This window comes from Rhinoderma darwinii, chromosome 1 (assembly GCF_050947455.1).
Source record: "Rhinoderma darwinii isolate aRhiDar2 chromosome 1, aRhiDar2.hap1, whole genome shotgun sequence".
NCBI lineage: Eukaryota > Metazoa > Chordata > Amphibia > Anura > Rhinodermatidae > Rhinoderma > Rhinoderma darwinii.
Window position 1 is genome coordinate 34,290,059 of NC_134687.1, and position 21,184 is coordinate 34,311,242.

The 21,184-nt window shown below is 44.2% G+C and overlaps 1 protein-coding gene across 1 annotated transcript; it reads left to right on the top strand.

The window, feature by feature from the left end:
• The first annotated feature begins 3,784 nt into the window (after positions 1–3,784).
• Positions 3,785–20,685, top strand: MSANTD1 (Myb/SANT DNA binding domain containing 1). The gene is made up of 3 exons (XM_075857421.1): positions 3,785–4,080; positions 10,437–10,709; positions 16,561–20,685. Exons 1-3 carry the CDS (start codon positions 3,827–3,829, stop codon positions 16,799–16,801), a joined length of 768 nt encoding a protein of 255 aa, XP_075713536.1. The 5' UTR covers positions 3,785–3,826; the 3' UTR covers positions 16,802–20,685.
• Positions 20,686–21,184: the final 499 nt, after the last annotated feature.

The window sequence follows — 21,184 nt, forward strand, 5'->3', positions numbered from 1 at the left end:
AGGCTTTGAAGGGTTTGCGCCGAGGTAGGGTGGAGGCGGATCGTAGAAGGCCTGTGTCGTTTTCTTTGCTTGGCTCTTTGGGTGGTTCATTAGCATCGGTCTGTCGTTCTTCGGCCGAGATGAAGTTGTTTCGGTTAGCTTTTTCTTTAGCGTTCTTTGGGGCATTTAGAATTGGCGAGTTGGTGTCGCCGAGTACCAAGCAGGCAGGGGGGGTGAGACTGGGGGAGGTGAGCCTATATGCTGATCGGCTTGAGGCATGGTTGCGTCGGTCAAAAACTGACCAATTAGGAAGGGGAAAGCTGATAGTTTTGTTCGCCCTCCCGGGTTCGGCTATGTGCCCGGTCGCGTGCATGCGGGGGTTTAAGCCACGAGGGGGGTCTCCAGAGTTGCCATTGCTATGTCACGAGGACGGGTCATTTTTGTCCAGATTTCAGTTTGGAGCTGTATTTAAAAAATGTTTGGCGGCGGTTGGTGTCGCAGCGGGCTCATATTCATCTCATTCCTTCAGGATTGGCGCAGCAACAGAAGCAGGGCGCTGGGGGTTGGATGACCAAGGGGTGCGGCGCATCGGTCGTTGGGAGTCCAACAGATTTAGGTCTTATGTTCGCCCCCATCTGTTATGAGTCTTGTTGTTAGCGCTTAAAAAATGTTTGTGTGGAGGTGTCTAATTGTCTTTTCCGTTTCAGATCCGCCTCCGTGTGTGGTGTGGTTGCTGGGTCACTCGTACGTGCATTGGGGGGCTTTGAGGGCGGACGTCCGCCCGGACGGTCGCCAGTTGCGCATTCCGCGGCAGGATGCGGTTTTGCATTGGCTGGGATTTAGAGGTATGTCATGGAGCAGGGTGTTAGCAGAATTCCAGACATATGCCCGGCTTGATAGGGTCCCAGAGGTATTAGTATTGCACGTGGGTGGGAATGACTTGGGAGTCCGCCCTTTTCGTGAGTTGGTGCGTGATATAAAACACGATATGTTGTGTTTGTGGGTGTCTTATCCCAGGTTGGTAATAGTGTGGTCGGACATTGTCCCAAGAAAACATTGGCGGTTGGCTAGGTCAGTGGAAAGAGTCAATAAGGCACGCATTAAAGTTAATCGGGCGGTGTCCCGTTTTGTAGCCAAAAACGGGGGCATATGCGTGCGGCACAGGGATTTGGAAGCGGGTGTGGGGAATTACTGGAGGAGCGATGGGGTTCATTTGACCGAGGTTGGTATTGATCTGTGGAGCCTGGCAATAGCAGAGGGAATTGAAAGGGCGGTGGTGGTGTGGCGGAACTCACAGGCTTAAGGTGGTCAAGGCCTGTTTCGCTGTGGCGGGGGGAGTCCTTGAGGCCAGTCAGTACAAAATGGTGGGGGGGTCGCATCGGGGGTATGCGTCCCCCAAAAAGGGTACATGGTTGAAGACTTCATCGGGTGTTATCCTTTTGAAGTGGTCTTCTGGTGGAAGGTATATCACTTGAAGGCTTCATCGGGTGTTATCCCTTTGAAGTGGACTTCTAGTGGTTGGAGCCATCTGCAGAGGTGAGCGGTGCCTCCGAGCTGGTTTACGGCTGGTGGTAATTGGTTGGTGGTGGTTGCAGATGGCTAACTCGGGGTGTGTTTAAAAGGAATATCTAAAATGGCTTCAAGGACTTCCTCTGCTCGGATTAATGTTAACGTTAAAACTGTTATTTATGATTCTGACCCATGTTGGGTCATGTGAATTATTAGGAGGAATTCTCTGGTGGATTCCTAATTAGTTATCCGAACGTTTCGGATTTAAATTGTTTTTATAAAACTGTGAAATTAATAAACGGCTGCTGTGGCCATTTCACATCCAACCTCGGTGTCACGTGTCTTTTCTAAAGGTGGGGGTGGAGGGATAGGAAGGGATAAGGGAAGGTTCACTAACACACGACTCTACTTAGGCAGGTCATGTGGAATACATCAATTGATTTGCTGTCTGGTTCCTAACTTCATATTTCACACTATACATTCGTTTAGGCTATGTTCATATATATGCGTGGGAGGCTCCGTCATAAATACTGACAAATTTTAAAGGAAATGCCCAACGAGACAACAGACAATTCCGCAGAACCGGCCTGACCCCATTGTAGGTCAACTGGGTCTGTCATGTGACACTGTTATCCGTCCTGCAAGTGTAAGCAGGTCCTTAAAGGGGTTTTCCTAAGACTTTGACTAGATACGTCATAAAAGTCAGCGGTTGGATCCTTACCGATAAGGAGTAAAGAGGTGGATCACCATTCTTGGTGCAGAAGTGACCACGCATGTGTGGGAGATACCTCCACAGGAAAACAGGGAGTGGGCACCTCTATTCTCAGGATTGAGAGTCCCAGAGATCGGACCCAAACAAATCAATATACTATAAAAGTCTCTCTTGGGAAAAACTTCATTAAGAGTGGATTCACACACAGCGGTTTTATGAAAGACGCCAGGTTTTTCCAGGCGTTTTTGGTACGTTTGCGGCAAAAAAAAAAAAGCTGCGGCCAGATGTTAGCGTGAAGTCAATGAGGAAATCTAAAACGAACTACAAACATTTTACTTTAACTTGCGTTTTTGGGGTCAGTGGCGGTTTTCCAAAACTACAGCACGCTTGGCTTTGGCGTATTTTGCATCATTTAGTGGTCTATTTTTGTCCAAAATACCTTCATAGGTTTTTGAAAAAAACGCAAGTATCAATCTAAGTTGCGTTTTTTGATGGTGTTTTTGATGGCGAGTTTTAAGAAAAAAGAGGAATGTTGGCATCACATGATCTGCAATGTGAAAAACGCCACCTAAAATAAACGAAGGTAGTAAAACACATTAATTTAAAAAATGCCACCAAAATCGCCATTAAAAAAATATAAAAATTTGTGATGTTTTTTGAGGCAAAAATCGCAAAATAGAAAGTGTGGTAACATTTTTTTCGTCTTTTTAGTAGTCGATTTTAGAGTGATCCTTATTAAGACCAATATTAGACCAGGACCAAGTGCCCCTCTTTGAAACGCCGGGATGTGTGCCAACCTGAATGTCTTCCTTGATGCCAGATCCTCACCTGGATAATATAAAAATGACCGCCAGATATGAAATGTAATCCATTTTATATTCGACTTTCCTGAGTCTTTGCAGTCCCGGCCTGTTATTGTTGTCGCCATCTTCCTTGACCCCAGTTATGTTCGCTAAATCACCCCCCCCCCCCCGTCTATTCCGGTGCGTGTAACATTTCTATAGAACGAGCCTCCAGCATACAATTAGCAGCCGCACATCCCTGGAACGCAGTTTCCTTTAATTAGCATTCTAACCGGAGCGCTCGCTTTGTGTGTTCGGTCTCTTCTCCCTTTCTGTGTCTTTGAAAAAAAAGAAAAAAAAATTTGCCATAAAGAACAACTTAAAAGCTTCTTGTAGAAAGCCTGACCCCATAGACCGTGCGCATCTTTTATCGCCGAACCATTTTTTTTTTAAGTGTTTAAAAGGTTTAATATTGAAGGCCTGTCAACTTTGTCCTGATTATTTGGCTTTCAGTTAAAAGGTTTTTGTTGTTGTAGCTTATGCAGTTGCTCTGTTTCTATGGGAACGTGACATCAAGCTGACGTTTTCCTGTTTAAAAGCTTTTAACTAAATTCCAGCCTGTCAGCTGTAGGCCCCATTTTATGCTCTCAGACTTCAATCTGTTGCAAAAGGGTTTCATATGTTCTCGTGTCATTCAAATGCTCCAGCCATACACATGCACCAGGCCGGCTTTACAGGGGGATTGCAACTTAAATATCATCTCTGAGCTGAGGGTTGGGGGTGGTGGTGGTGGTGGGGGGTTTCGTCTCTCTTTTAAAAGCCCTTTCATCTGCTTCATTGAGCAATGGCTGCAGCCGAGGTGCCCAGTTACCTGCTCTCCTCTCAGAGTGAGAAGCACAGGAGGGCCCGGAATTGGACCGATGCCGAAATGAGGGGTCTCATGTTGGTCTGGGAGGAATTTTTCGAGGAGCTCAAGCAAACGAAGAGGAACGCCAAAGTTTACGAACGCATGGCCAACAAGCTCTTCGAGATGACCGGAGAACACCGACACGGCGAAGAGATCAAAATCAAAATTACCAACATGACTTTCCAGTACAGGTGAGTTGGTTAACCCTCAGCGTCCTCTTGGTCTAGGCCTGCGGAATAGCTGATCGGGGCTAGACTGCGGCAAAGCAAGCAGAGAGGATTCTGGGATTGTTTGGCTTTGTGACCGGCCTGGTTCAGTGACACATTGGACTATTCCCATTTGGTCATTACGTGGATGGTGCCGCTGAGAAGACACGATAGGTCCCGGATCTTTAATAAAGGGGTTGTACGGGATTAGAAAAACATGGCTGATTTCTTTGATAACAGCGCCACACCTGTTCACAGGTTGTAAGCGGTATTGCAGCTTAGCTCTTTTGAAGTGAATGGGGTTGAGCTGCAATACTACATACAACCTGTGGGGCGCTGTTTTTTGGGGAAAAAAAATCAGCCATGATTTTCTAATCTTGTACAAACCCTAAATTTTATCGATTTTATCTCTCCTTCTAGGGTCACCGTGCAAGAACAGTATATGGGCCCCTTGATCTCTGATCGTAGAATAGCCCCCCAATCCGACCAGAAATGGTGATCTATGACATTTATTCATAATGATCATCTTTATTTATCTTTATTGCCTATGACCTTCATTAGCTTAGTCACTTACATGCAATCTAATAGACCGTACGGAGCCATGTGGGTTGCAAATTTGGTAGTCGCCCCTGTCCGGGGTTATTTATCAAGGTCATGACATGAAGCATTCCTGAAGGACCAGGTACAGGGCAGCACCTACCAGCATCAGACATGGCGTTATTCCGAAATATTACACCTGCCAAAGCCGTTGTCAATGGCCCTATAAATACTTTTCTATATACTTTAGTTACAAGTGATCCCATATATTAAACTGCCGAAATAAGATCTGACAGTTCCTGATGTTATAAATTTATTGATCATTCATTATCATTTCACCTATTGCTAGGTTTAGAAGAAATGGCGGCGTGCAGGATCTATCAATAGTACGACACGTGAGGGATTTATTGTGGTGTCGCAACTCAAAGTGGAGGAAGTTTGTGTTTATGTTCTGTCCTGCACGGCGTGGTACATGACTTATTATTATATAGTGCGTGTGTTTTGGTTACAGTATTCAGGTCTTAGTGAAAAACCCTATGATATGCCGCTACAGATGTAGCATAGCTAAGCTTGTCATATTAATTAAATATGTGGTGGTATCGTGTGCATTGGACTGCTGTCGATTATGATAATATAGAATGCATAGAACAGTTAAATGACAAATTCAGCTCTGCTACATCTACGTCTGTTGTGTCATTACATACCAACACATACCTGAGAAGCATTTTGTTCCGTGTAGGTTTTGTGTATTGTATTTTTTCACCCTTCCCCCTACAATAGTTACTAAAATCTCCATCCAATGTCACAGTTTGATACTGGAACTTTCCCATACAATAGTTACTATTCTCCGTCCCAATTTGATACTGGAACTTTCCCAGAACAGATACATTTATGGGGTTATATGCCATATACTAATTCTTCAAGAGTTAAGATATTGTAGTCGTCACTGATAACACACAGTGGCAAATGCCAAAATCAGCACTGCTACATATGTAAATGAATGAGTTCCGCCTGTAAATTAATGCATTTCTGAATGTTGATCTGTTTTGGATTATGTTGTTGCAGTCACATGTCTGTGTTTCTTCTGGGCACCGTGACAGAGCGCAGGACCGCTCAGACCACCAATGTTATAGATAGAGAGATAGATAGAGATATAGGCTATATGTATATATATATATATATATATATTATATATATATATATATATACACACACACACACACGCACGCACACACACACACACACACACACATATATATACACGCACACACACACAGACACACACACACACACACACACACACACATATATACACGCACACACACACACACACACACACACACACACACACACACACACACACACACACACACACACACACACACACACACACACACACACAGTGATTCCGAACGGATGGTGTAAAAGTAAAGGCCTGCAGTTAAAGTAACATCAGTGGTAAATGGCCAGTGACTGAAAATCAAAGGAAAACTGGCTTAGGTGCCCATAGCAACCAATCACAGCGCAGCTTTCATTTTCAAGAGGCAAATTAGAAATGTGCTGCCATTGTGTGACATACGACGGTGACATCGAAGCAAGAAAAAGATTTTTGTGTGTTGGAATTTGCAAGAACCGGGTCTGTTGTGACAGTACAGAGAAACTTTCACAATAAATTTGGTAAATGTGAACCGCATAGAAACAGCATTTGGCGTTGGGTGAAGCAATTCAAACACACTGGGTGTTTGTCATGGTCCGGGCCGCCCAAAGACTTCGGAAGTGACCGTGAAGAGGATTCAAGCCGTGTACGAGCGTAGTCCTAGAAAGTCGACCAGGCTGACTAGTATGGAACTACAGGTGCAACAACCATCTTAAGCTTTGTAAGCCATACAGATTACATCTTCTTCAGGAGATGAAACCAGACGACAAACTGTAACGCTGTGACTTTTGCATTGACTTGCATGGTAGATTGGAAAAGGACAACTTCGCTGACAGGCCAATCTTCAGCGATGAGGCGACCTTTCACCTCAGTGGAAAGGTCAATCGCCACAGCGTTAGAATTTGGGGCTCAGAAAAAACAATGTGCCCTTATGAAGCACACGAGGGACTCACCTAAAGTAAACATGTTCTGTGCAATGAGCAGGCGCAAAGTCTGAGGGCCCTTCTTTTTTGCCGAGGATAATGTCACTGGCCACTACTACCTGGACATGTTAGAGCAATGGCTCATGCCACAGATGGACTACGTCTTTCTGTAGGGCTACATTAAGGACTCAGTGTATCTGCTCCCCCCCAGCCACACGATGTGAACAACCTGAGACCGTTGGAGTCCATATACGAGGATATGCTGGCACGCGTCTGGACAGAACTGGACTACCGCCTAGAAATCTGCCGTGTCACTAATGGAAATCTCTTTCAACATTTGTAGTTTATAGATACAACTTGGGCAGATAGTGTGTCTTTTCCTGTTAATACATCTGTGTTGTGTTCTCTCGGTTATGAATAACGAGGCTATCATTTTTCACCATCCATTTTGAATAATCCTGTATATATATATATATATATATATATATATATATATACAGTATATATTGCAAATAGATATTAATGGCCAAGTAGATGAATAAAATATGACATTTTATGGGGTCGTATAGGGGGAGGTAACCTGAGAGTGGTGGAGCGTGGTTCTGACATGCAGGAATCTTACAGAACAGGTGGAGAGATGCAAGACCCTGCGTGGGAGGCTCCGTTGCAGATTCTGCCAAAAATACCAGAAACAATAGCGCAGCATGCTGCGCTATTGTTTCCGGTAACTCCATGGACATCCCGATGGAAACCTGACACAACCTATTAAAGTCAATCGGTTCCACCGGGCGCCGGTTGTCTCCGTTGTTCAATGTTGCCTAAAGCATTTCTTTAAAACTTTACATAATCCTTCCGAGTAGGTGGGGGGAAGCTGGTAACCATTGCGAGAGACCCTCCACCTCATTCTGCTGACAGCATATATAAACAGCGCCTGTATTCTGCTGACAGAGATAAGACCGCGGCTCTAGGGAATTTGATTTCCCCTTTTCCTGATAACTAAAATGCCTCTTAAAGTAAAATCCCCTAATATTTTTCTTAAAATAGCTCCAAATGTGCTGATATTTCTGTGTAAACGTTTCAATGGTTGCCTTTTAATGTCAGACCACTGTAAGCAATTTACTCTATATTTTCTTATTTAGCAATAATCAATAATTAAGGAAAATGCCAAAGGAAAAATTTAAAAAATGTCCTTCGACATGTTCTTTGACTACAGACAAATCTGATTTTACTGCATACAAGCCAATAACGTATATAAAGACCCCCATAGAATGTTTCTATATAAAGACCCCCATAGAATGTATGGTCTATTTTACTGTTAAAGTGTAACTAAACGTTCAAAAAAATTCTGACATGTCATAGTGACATGTCAGAAGTTTTAATTGGTGGGGGTCCGAGCACTGAGACCCCCACCGATAACTAAAATGAAGCGGCAGAAGCGCTCGGGTGAGCACTGAGCTGCTTTGTCTCTGATCGGCTTTTCTCGGAAAGCCAAGCAGTTAGTGTACGGGCTCATAGACTTTCTATTGCCGCTTCGTTTTAGAGATCGGTGGGGGTCTCAGTCCTCGGACTCCCACCGATTAAAACTTCTGACATGTCACTATGACATGCCAGAAGTTTTTTGGACGTTTAGTTACACTTTAATACAATTTTTTGCCCAAAAATGTAAATAGATTCTACAGGAGGAAAAATAAAGGGTTTTGCTTCTTCCTTTGCTGCAATCAGAGGCGTAACTTTAAGCTCCTGGGCCCCAATGCAAAATCTGTAACAGGGCCCCCCCAGCCCTGAAGAGCATTTCCCTGTAGTAAAATATGACTATAATTATTATACCAGTAACGTTAAGTCATTGAGTTGTCTATCACTCTGCTAAAAATGGTATTCAACCATTTCTAGAAAAGTTGGGTAACAATAAGGCTATGTTCACACACTAAAGTAAAAACAGCTGTAAAATACGGGGCTGTTTTCAAGGGAAAACATCCTCTGATTTTCAGCCGTTTTTGGAGCTGTTTTTCTATTGACACAATGAAAAAGGGCTCCAAAAACAGCTCAAGAAGTGACATACACTTCTTTTTATGGGGCGTTTTTTATGCGTCGTTTTTTAAAACGGCCACGTAAAAAAACACCCCATCTGAACAAAACGTTGTTTATCCCATTGAAATCAATGGGCAGATGTTTGGAGGCGTTCAGCTTCCCTTATTTCAGGCGTTTTCAAGGCTTTTACGCCCTGAAAAACACCTGAAAACACTTTGTGTGAACATACCCTTACATCTACAACACCCAAACCCCCTCACATCTTAAATAAACTGAACTTACATTGCTATAGTACCCTATGGTGACCCCAGTTTGGTTCAATGGAACTGTTGGGATTCGGATGTTGCTGGCCTAATACAGGCGCTAAATTTACTTCATGCCTGCCATACACTCCGTAGTATTGAAGGGCATTCATCACAGATTGGCAGTGAAGTTCTATCTATAATGATAATCTCCCCTATTGTTTTGTGTAGGATGGAAGATAGCATTTCTAGCGCACGTTTATACATCCATATCTGAGGTTTGGTTACCATTTGCATAATCCTTGCCAAAAATGTTAATAAATCCCAAGAAGGAAAAGTAGGCCCCATTCATGTCCCATTTTTCCCCTACATTTAGTGAGTATGCCAGGAAAGATCCCATCGTACACGCTAAACGTGTCCATAGGGCTCCGCCAGCACGATGGAGTACAAAAAAGTGTTCTTTTGGCCTCTGTTGGGCTGGTGTATGTCGGTATACCCTTTTTTTTAGAGGTATGGAATACCATAGTAGACTATGATGTTACATACAATGGGATCTTCTAAAAAAACAAACATACTGTGAGGTAAAATGTTTGCCACTGTACGCCATTCATCACAGGCATTTTCATCAAAGGCTTTTCAATAGCTTGTATTCATAGGAAGGCTCCTGCCTGTACCCACCACTGATCACACGACTCTTGCCCATAATTACGGGGAGGCTGTCAATCCCGGCGCCAAACAATTTAGGATTCAGCAAGCCAACCATCATTAGGGTATGTTCACACGCTGAGCCAAAAACGTTGTTTTTCGCTGCGTTTTCGCGCCGCTTTTTTGGCCATTTTTGGAGCTGTTTTCAATAGAGTCTATGAGAAAATGGCTCCAAAAACGTCCCAAGAAGTGTCCTGCACTTCTTTTGACGAGGCTGTAATTTTACGAATCGTCTTTTGACAGCGACGCGTAAAATAAGAGGTCGTCGGCACAGTACATCGGCAAACCCATTGAAAGCAATGGGCAGATGTTTGCCGACGTATTGGAGCCGTGTTTTCAAGCGTAATTCGAGGCGTAAAACGCCTCGTTTACGCCTGAAAATAGGTCGTGTGAACCCAGTCTTAGAATTGAACCTGTGCACAATACTCTTTGCCACCGCATCCATACAGCCCATCGTGCAGGAGCATCTCCTCACACCCGATGTTTTTTCAGGCGGGAGAGTATAACTGGCCTGACACTTTGAGTACACAGGCCAGAGTGGACATATAAGTGCAATAGCCCGTGGATATGACCTACAGTTTGAAGTTGGGAATACCCCTTTAACGTATGACACATGGCCCTCAGTCACACCAAATAGATGGCCTACCCTGTGCCAGCAAATGCCAGAATGGACAGTTTTTATAGGACGTCTTGTGAATTATTTTCAGACATTTGACTGTTACTTTACTATCACTGTTTGTTTTTCTGTAGGAAATTAAAATGTATGACAGATGGAGAAACCGTTCCTCCCGACTGGCCTTATTTCAAGACTATTGACCGGATCCTGTCTAAACTACCAGAACAGAATGATGGAAAGTTACAGCCTGGGCCGTCCACATCTCAAACCGAGGCTTCCCAGTCCCCGTCTGCAAAGTCCACCCCGCTCTACCTTCCTTATAACCAGTTCACATACGAGGAGAGGGAAGGATGTTTTGAGGATGACAATTCAGGAAGCTCAACAAGCCTGCAATCCTACAAACTGAGGTAGATTGCCAGACGAGCTGGATTTTTCTAGAAAGTCGCTATTGTTTGAAAGGTCAGCACTGTGGGCGTGGGCATCCATCTACGTGGACGTAAACATTCTTAAAGTGCCACTGACATGTGACAGTGGCGCTTTAAATACAGCAGTTAGGATAGCGGTTCGGAGTTCGAGGGTGCTGTTCACCGCTTCCATGGTCTCTGTGAATGAGACTTGTAGGCTGCACATGAGGAGGAGAGCATTGGCAGTCTGCAGCGTAAAGAGATGCCCACCCATCATAAAGAATGCGTGGGCATCTCTTTAAGGGACGGCGGAACCAACAAACAGCCCAGCCATGAGCACAATAGGTGCTATATTTGTAGCATTTGTTTTTATTGGCATTTCATATTTTATTTTTCTATTCATACTCAGAGATGATATAAAAATTCTGCTGGTTGCCCTTGGAGACAGACTCAGTTTATCTCTCCTCTGTTATCAGACGTGACTTATCGCTCTAACTCTGTCATCTGAGCTCCCACAATACATTCTCTCTGCTGAAATCAAAATTTTAAATTTAGCATCACATAAATTCAGAATATTATTTAAAGGTTAATTTGTGCCTTAATCAACTGAACCCCAAGGACCAGGGCTGGCCTCAGGGGTATGCGACCTGTGCGATCGCACAGAGCACCATAGCCAACTCTGCTGAACGGGGCTCTACAGGGCATCCTAATATCATTTGTATAGCAGTTTTATTTAGATATTGTATGTCACTGTTATTAGATTGCTTTATGTATGGAGCTGTTATTTGGTCACTGTATATTGGTATTATGTGAGCACTGTATGGTGGTATTTACATAGGCATTGGGGAAGGTTTACTAAGACTGGCGTTTCATTTGCAAGTCTTAGATTTCTGCTTCGCTGGAGTAAGATGCGACAGATTTATTAAGGGGAACAAACCTCTTAATAAATTTGTTCCATCTCTACACTGGACTTGCACCACAATTGTGGCATAATGACCGCCGGCCGTGCCGCAACCACTTCCGACCACCCATGGAACATAAAATGAAAAAAAAATGTGACTTATCTGACCGCTTCTCTTGGCTTCTCCCCTCAGGCTCCCTCAGCATGCTGTGGCTCATACAAGGTCCTGACCCCGAGCAGCGTCGGGGCATTGTCTGCAACATAGTACTCAATGTCCTGAGTGCTGTGTCACGTACGACATCGCAACACCGCATGGTGTAGCACCTTGTATGAGCCGCAGCATGCTGAGGGAGCCTGAGGGGAGAAGAGGAGCTGTGAGGTGAGCATACTTTTTTTTATTTATATATTTTTTTGGGTCCGATGGGCGGAGTAGTCTGATATAGAAAGGTTGATAGATTCCACTCATAGTGTTTGGGCAAAGTATGGCCACTGTTATTTGGGCACCATTCCGTATGGCTATATGTATAGGTATTTGTACACTGTGTGACAGAGTGGATGACACCAATAGCACAAATATCGCACAAAGCACCATCCAATGTAAAGTTGTCCCTGCCAAGGACTTTGGTTAAAGAGGCTCTGTCACCAGATTTTGCAACCCCTATCTGCTATTGCAGCAGATAGGCGCTGCAATGTAGATTACAGTAACGTTTTTATTTTTAAAAAACGAGCATTTTTGGCCAAGTTATGACCATTTTCGTATTTATGCAAATGAGGCTTGCAAAAGTACAACTGGGCGTGTTGAAAAGTAAAAGTACAACTGGGCGTGTATTATGTGTGTACATCGGGGTGTGTTTACTACTTTTACTAGCTGGGCGTTCTGATGAGAAGTATCATCCACTTCTCTTCAGAATGCCCAGCTTCTGGCAGTGCAGATCTGTGACGTCACTCACAGGTCCTGCATCGTGTCGGCCAGGGGCGTAGCTAGAGGCTCATGGGCCCCGATGCAAAAATTCTTACTGGGCCCCCCCCCCCCGCAAACTTCTCATGGCCGACGGTCCGCTTTCAGCTGCATCGCTGGGTCTCCTAAGTGACCCAACAATGCAGCACTAGCAGCCGGGGCGTCACTAAGGCTGGGTTCACACACACTATTTACGGACGTAATTCGGGCGTTTTAGCATTGAATTACGTCCGAAAATGCGGCTCAAAAGCGTCAGAAAACATCTGCCCATTCATTTGAATGGGTCTTACGATGTTCTGTGCTGATGGTCATTTTTTTTTACGCGCCGTTGTCAAAAGGCGGCGCGTAAAAAAGTGCCTGTCACTTCTTCAGACGTAAATGGAGCCGTTTTCCATGGACTCCATGGAAAACCAGCTTCAATTACTTCCGTAATGGACGCAGCAAAAGACGCCTGCACATGCCATTACGGCTGAAATTACGGTGCTGTTTTCTCCTGAAAACAGCACAGTAATTTCAGCCGTAACAGACGCTGCCGTGTGAACATACCCTCAGGGCTTTAAATGTCAGGGAAATAGCCCCAATACATATGTGTCCGCCCCAAAAAAAAGTGTGTATATGAGACAGCATAGCATATCTATAGCACTACGACCCTATAAACTATGGATAGGATTAGATACAGTGGCTGAGCAGACAGTATCACACATGATAGGATTAGATACAGTGGCTCAGAAGGCAGTATCACACATGATAGGATTAGATACACAGCTCAGCAGACAGTATCACACATGATAGGATTAGATACAGTGGCCCAGCAGACAGTATCACACATGATAGGATTAGATACAGTGGCTCAGCAGACAGTACCACACATGATAGGATTAGATACAGTGGCTAAGCAGACAGTATCACACATGATCGGATTAGATATAGGGCCCAGCAGACAGTATCATACATGATTGGATTAGATACACAGCTCAGCAGACTGTATCACACATGATAGGATTAGATACAGGGCCCAGCTCGCTGACATTGCGGCTCCAGCGCTGGACCCAGGATAGGTAAGAATAATAATTTTGCTTTTTTATGTGTTACTGATTATTTTTGTGTGTTTGTGTTTTTTTTTTACAGGTTCGGTTGTTGGACTTCGGATACGAGGACTTCAATGACGGCGTTTTTTTTATTCTCAATAAAATGGTTAATGAGGGTTGTGTTTTTTTATTTCAATAAAATATTTTTTCTATGTGCTTGTATCTTTTTAAACTTTAATATCACCGCCTTAGTAATGGCCACTGGCTGATTGACAACCTCCATTACTAAGGCGGGGCTTAATGTTAGCCGGTGCAGAGGCTACACTAACCCCCATTATTACCCCGGTACCCACCGCCACCAGGGGTACTGGGAAGAGCCGGGTACAAACCAGTACCCGACCATCTGTAGTGACGGGCAGGCACCGGGGTGGCCGCAGGCTGGTAGTATTAGGCTGGAAAAGGCCAAAAACAGTGGCCCTTCCCACCCTTGTAATGCTGCCTGCTGCTGCTGTGTTGTATCTGGCTGGTTATGAAAATTGGGGGGGACCCGACATCGTTCTTTCCAATTATTTTTTATTTATTTTTAAATGACGTGGGGTCCCCCCCATTTTCATAACCAGCCAGATACAATAAAGCAGCAGCAGGCAGCATTACCAGGATGGGAAGGGCCACTGTTTTTGGCCTTTCCCCTCCTGATAATACCAGCCTGCGGCCACCCCAGTGGCCGACCATCACTACAGATGGTCAGGTACTGGATCGTGTTAGCCTCTGCATCCGCTAACACTAAGCCCCGCCTTAGCAATGGATGCTGTCAATCAGCCGGCGGCCATTACTAAGGCGGTAGTAATATAGTTTAAAAAAAACCACAAAGACATAGAAAAAATATTTTATTGAAATAAAAAAAAACCCACACAACCCTCATTAACCATTTTATTAATAAAAAAAAAAGCTGTCATCGAAGTAGTCCTGGAATCCGCCGTAGTCCAACGACCGAACCTGTAAGAAAATACACAAAAAATGATTAGTAACACATGTGTTAGGGTATGTGCACACAGACTAATTACGTCCGTAATTGACGGACGTATTTCGGCCGCAAGTACCGGACCGAACACAGTGCAGGGAGCCGGGCTCCTAGCGTCGTACTTATGTACGACGCTAGGAGTCCCTGCCTCGCTGCCGGACAACTGTCCCGTACTGAAAACATGTTTACAGTATGGGACAGTTGTCCTGCAGCGAGGCAGGGACTCCTAGCGTCGTACATAACTATAATGCTAGGAGCCCGGCTCCCTGAACTGTGTTCGGTCCGGTACTTGCGGCCGAAATACGTCCGTCAATTACGGACGTAATTAGTGTCTGTGCACATACCCTAAGGCTTAGATACAGGGCCCATGTGTGATACTGTCTGTGGGACCCTGTATCTAAGCCTACCACAAGGTAGGCTTAGATACAGGGTCCAGCAGACAGTAATCTTATACAGTATAAGATTACTGTGTGCTGGGGCCCTGTATCTAAACCTACAGTGTGGTAGGCTTAGATACAGGGCCCAGCAGACAGGATCACGCATGGGCCATGTATCTAAGCCTACCATGTGATTGGCTTAGATACAGGGCCAAGCAGACAGGATCACGCATGGACCATGTATCTAAGCCTACCATGTGATTGGCTTAGATACAGGGCCCAGCAGACAGGATCACACAATCTGTGATCCTGTCTCATGGGCCCCCTAAGCCTGCTACATCGTAGGCTTCGGGGTTGTGCAGTCCCTAAACATTGATGGCCTATCCTCAGGATAGGCCATCAATAGCTGATGTGTCGCCCGGGACCCGCCAATCAGCTGTTTTGAAGGGGCCGCAGCACTCGTACGAGAGCTGCTTCCCCTTCATTTCACTACTCGCTCACACTGTGAATCGCCGACACCGATTCACAGTGTGACCGGAATGAAGTGACAGGAATGAAGGGGAGCAGCTCTCGTACGAGTGCTGCGGCCCCTTCAAAACAGCTGATTGGCGGGTCCCGGGAGTCAGACCCCGCCAGTCAAGGCTAACCTTACCTTCCTCTTCGGCCGCGGCGGGAGTTCTGTAGTCTCGATGCTGTGCGCGGCGGCATAGCGCTGTGACGTCATGCGCTGCGCACAGCGCTTGACGTCAGGACCTCCGCTGCGATCCGGAACCAGGAAGGTAAGTAAAGTATGTTACTATAGTAACAGGGGCCCGCGGCCCGAGTTACTATAGTAACTTTTTATTGATGTGGTGCGGGGGGCCGTGGGCCCCCCTGGCTTCGGGGCCCGGTCGCAATTGCGACCGCTGCGACCCCTATAGCTACGCCAGTGGTGTCGGCACCAGAGGCTACAGTTGATTCTGCAGCAGCATCAGTATTTGTAGGTAAGTAGCTACATCGACTTACCTGCAAACGCCGATGCTGCTGCAGAATCAACTGTAGCCTCTGGTGCCGATGTGTCCTCGCTCGTCTGACACGATGCAAGACCTGTGAGTGACGACACAGCGTGATCTCTGGAGAACACGGCTGTGTCTGCACTGCCAGAAGCTGGGCGTTCTGAAGAGAAGTGGATGATACTTCTCATCAGAACGCCCAGCTAGTAAAAGTAGTAAACACGCCCCGATGTACGCACATAATACACGCCCAGTTGTACTTTTACTGTAAACACGCCCAGTTGTACTTTTACTGTAAACACGCCCAGTTGTACTTTTGCGAGCCTCATTTGCATAAATACGAAAATGGTCATAGCTTGGCCAAAAATGCTCGTTTTTTAAAAATAAAAACGTTACTGTAATCTACATTGCAGCGCCGATCTGCTGCAATAGCAGATAGGGGGTTGCAAAATCTGGTGACAGAGCCTCTTTAACTCCAATAGAAGAACAATGCCCATCTTGAGATAAAGCCTAGGAATTATGTTCTACATTATGTACAGTGACTTTATTGCATAGTAACTTTTTTGTTCTGCTTCAGGTCTGGTGAGCGGTCCATCAAGAAAAGGAAACTCCAAAGCTGTAGTTTTCAGAAGAAGAAGTTAAAGATTATGGAAAACATGTTAGAGGAACATAAGAGGCTGAGCCGAGCGATGGAGGAAACCTGCCGGGAAGTCAGACGAATCTTGGACCAGCAGAACATCATTCAAGTACAAAGTCTCCAGCTCCAGGAACGGATGATGAATCTACTAGAGAGAATGATCACTAAATCCTCTCCTTAATGTACTCTACAAGATCTACCGGATCTTATGTCGAAAGCTCCACCACATATCTCCTTGTTCCTGTGCCTTTTAGGCCACCTATGAATTCTAGGAAAATGGACGCAATGAGGATAGACTCTTTGAGGAGGACCAAGAAGAAGAATAATAGTGATGTGTTGAACTACAATGGAGATAGAGCACTGGATGTGGATAATTATAGTAAAGTCTCCAAATGACTGCAGCTTTTATTATATGATTTAAAGGGGTTGCTCATTATACACTTCCCCGCTCATATTGGATCATCCGCTGCAGGGAAAATGTAATGGTACATGGCTGCCAATAAGATGAATGGCTCCAATACAATAATATATGGATTCCGCAGAGTGCCTCTTTGCACTGACTCATATATAGTGACGGGGGGGGGCCAAACGGTTTTGCTGTAATGAGACAACCCCTTTAAGCAAGCCTACAGTTTTCGATGATGTTCAATGGTTACTAACCAACCCAGTCCTTGGTGAGAGCATCTCCTCAGCCATATTAAGTCAACTGAATATTCCACATATATTGCATGTATTATGCGGTATGTTCCATGTCTGTGGGGAAGACATGTAATATTTACAAAATCACGTGTGAAGCCTATGTCCACTTTAGTAACTCCATATATATATATATATATATATATATATATATATATATGTATACATACTTTATTCAGTCATATATTACTATGCAGAATTTACACTTATTTATCTTGTTGCAAACACCCTCCCCCCCTTGTATATCCTGCAGGGTGTATAAGACTAGGTCACCTAGCAACCACTTGATTTCCCATGTGAGTGACCACTATTTGAGTACATGTAGCAACGTGTACTGAAATGCTCACAGGAAACCATATCTGCTGCAGAAGAGACTGTCTCTCAATTCTACACAGACTTGTGTTAGGTCATCCACGCATTCAGCTAAGCATGAGAAGATCACACAAGAAATCATACAACAGTATAAGGTATAAAGTGGCTTAAAGGAGTCGAACCAGAATAAAAAACTGATCACCTATCCACAGGATAGGTGATAATTTTCTGATGGCTGGGGGCCCCACCGCTGGTGTCTTCACCAGTCGTTAGGACAGTGTCCCGAACCCCTTGTTGCTCCCAACTGCTCGACTGCAGTGAATAGCACATTGAATGGAGCGGTGGTCCAACATGCGCACTGCGGCTCTATTTAAAGTCTATGGGAAGTACAGTGCTCGACTCATTCCGCCAGTCCCATAGACATTGAATGGAGCGGTAAGCACATGCTCGACCGCTACTTTCAAGCTCCTTCTCACTGCGGGGGATGCAGTGAGGAGGAACGGAGGGTTCCTGCAATCAGTGGGGATCCCAGCGATCACACATTTATCTCCTATCCTGAGCATAGGTAATAATTTTTGAGCCTGGGAATACTCCTTTAAGGTTGTTGTATTTGCATGAATTACAGGTATTTTAAGTTCTACTGCATACACTTAGGGACTCTGCAATTCTACAATTGTATCTAGTCTCGGCCATCATCTCTCAGCTAAAAGGCATATTCACACAGGGAAGTGTGGTGCGGCAAAGATCTGCAACATTACCGCGCCGCAGAAACATGTATTTTTCACAGTGGTTTTACGGCAGTTCTGTTTTCTAAAATCGGAACAACAACAACCTGAAATTGCAACAACAACAAATATACTCAAACAGTAACAAGCTGATCAGGACAGAAGAGAGATTTGTTCTGCTAATGTTTTTGGCTTATAGATAATTGCAGTTGCAGAAAGAATTCGGTCTGTAGGGGTTTTCAGACACTGGATTTACACAAGAATATTTCCAAATTTCTGTCAGCAAGCAGAGATCTTGACAATGGTAACGGTTACACAAAGTATACTTGAAAGTTGCAGAACTTTTAATTATAAAGTTTTTAAAGGTAGGTCCATTGAACATCATTTTATAACTTGTATATTAATATAATTTACTTCAAAAGTGGAGTAACATTGTAAATATACACTCCTCAACATTGAAAGGGCAAGTCCTAAGGTTATGCAAATCGAGGAAGTATTAGCAGCTTAGTTTGGAAGTTGACAAAACAACGAATTGGAATGACAGCAAGAAGGGCGCGGAGGCAAACCTCTGCACAGACAATCTGATTGGAAAAATGGCGCATAGTAATCCATTCGGTACTGCAAGTGAAATTGGGCGTCACATCCCAAGCCTACGGCGGCAACCAGTGTCGACACAAACCATCAGAAGGCATTTGCCAGACATTGGGCTATGAGCCAGATGTCCAGCTACAGGTGTTCCACTGACCATGCGCCACCGCTCTCAAGGGCTATCATGTTGCACAGCAAGACGGCAATGGAGGTCTATCCTCTTCAGCAATGAGTCCCGCTTTTGTCAGACGAAGTGATAGCTGGAGATTGGTCTAGAGACCACGTGGGCCACGCCATGAAGAGGTCTTCACAAGGGTACGTTACACCGGTCCTACTCCCGGCATTATGGTGTGAGTGGCATAATGTACGATGCCGCACCCTTCTAGTCTTCATTTCAGGTACACTAACAGCTCAGCGTTCCATTGAATTGGCCGTGGAACCAGTGGTACAGTCATTTCTCCAGAATCATTGCAACAGGACATCGACAGGCCGCATGTTGCTCGTGCTACTGTGAGCAACCTGCGTGGCCTAAATGTGCTACCATGGCCTGCAGCGTCTCCGGACTTGTCTCCCATCGAGCACATTTGGGACTTCATTGGTTGCCAATTGCAAAGGGAGCTGCTGGCAGCCAATCTTGATGATTTGAGTGCCCAAGTGCATTCAGCGTGGCATAACATTCCTCAGACAACCATTAATAACCTCAGTGATAGCGTGCCAAGGCGTGTAAGTGCAGGGATTTCTGCACGTGGTGCTCATACTCCATACTGAATAAATCAAGGTGTTTGGAATATTTTGTTTCCATTTTCTCATAATTTGCATATAATGATCGATTTGTGTGATTTCCACAATTTCAAAACTTTTCCATCTTGGTGTTGCAATTTCAATGTTGAGGAGTGTATTTTGTGGAGATTTACTAATGTGGCAGAATTTAGACACTTTCTGTGCCTCGATAGACAGTTTTGAAAAGTGCCTAGAAAAGTGGGAGTGGCTAAGTGGAGTCGGGATATGTGCCAGATTTATTAATGACAGGCAACATTTTTTTTTGGGGGGGGGGGGTTTGGAATATTGGGAAGCCAACCAAGAAATGGCGTAAGGAAGTTATGACTTTGGTGCACTTTCTGCTTGTCTTGTCTAGTTGTTTAACTATAAGACAGTATTATTAAATCTGCCTCATTTTATTACTTATCTTGTACTGATCCAGAATTACAACATGTATTATACTCCAGAGCTGCATTCATAATTCTGCTGGTTGTCATCGTATCCGTCAACAAGCTTGTCCACAGACATAGCTCTAATGGCTTAGCTGAACACTTATAATGCTTAGAAGATCAGCACTGGACATTAATAGAAAGGTAGACACAATCTTGAAACCTCATTTATATAAAACTCAGATAGACCAGTAGCTGAATCTGATCTGCAATATTAGCGTGATTGTGTTACGGTCCTGATCGCACATGTCTGGCCACATTTCCATTGAAATCAATTGTAGTTATAAAAACCACTTGCTTAGCAAAAGTTTGTCATAGAACATCTCCCTTATGTCTCTCTCACTATACATCAGTGATTAAGTCCCTTACATACAACCTAATAGACTGTAGGAAGTTGCAGTGGGCCCTCTATCTACAGACCCCCTGTACAGCTGCATCGGTTGCACATATGATATATCCGCCCCTTCATAGGCTGATCATAATCAGACCTCTAGTTTATAGAGCACACAGGTCTGGTTTGATTGTATAAGGATCTAATGAGGGTATGCATATTTTATATATATATATATATATATATATATATATATATATATATATATATATATATATATATATATATATATATATAATCAACTTAAAGCAGTTGCAATGTTAAGAGAATCGGTTATTTTCTATGATGCTGGTGATACTCGCGGAATCAGAGCTGTAGTTTGTTGGAAGATACAGATGTGATCTATTTTTTCATGTTGTATTATTTGTGGCTTATACTATCCAGCATCAATGAGCATTAAATTGCTACTGTGAGTACGTCAGAGCTTTTTCAAGGTAATAAAAGAGATATTGAGTACTCAGAATTGTATTTTTAGACAGCATATTCTTTAACCTGGACATGATATTTTCCAAAACATGCAATGAAATTTATTCAAAATTAAAAAAAATAAAAAAAATAGTACCACTTACGATCATAAGGTGGCAGCACATACCAACCACTGTTTCCTTTCCAGACAATCCCAGGGCCTTCCACATACACAGGGC

Coding starts and splice junctions, on each gene's coding strand:
- MSANTD1 (XM_075857421.1), top strand. CDS start 3,827: ATGGCTGCAGCCGAGGTGCCCAGTTACCTGCTCTCCTCTCAGAGTGAG. Junction 4,081..10,436: donor AACATGACTTTCCAGTACAG/GTGAGTTGGTTA, acceptor GTTTTTCTGTAG/GAAATTAAAATGTATGACAG. Junction 10,710..16,560: donor CTGCAATCCTACAAACTGAG/GTAGATTGCCAG, acceptor GTTCTGCTTCAG/GTCTGGTGAGCGGTCCATCA.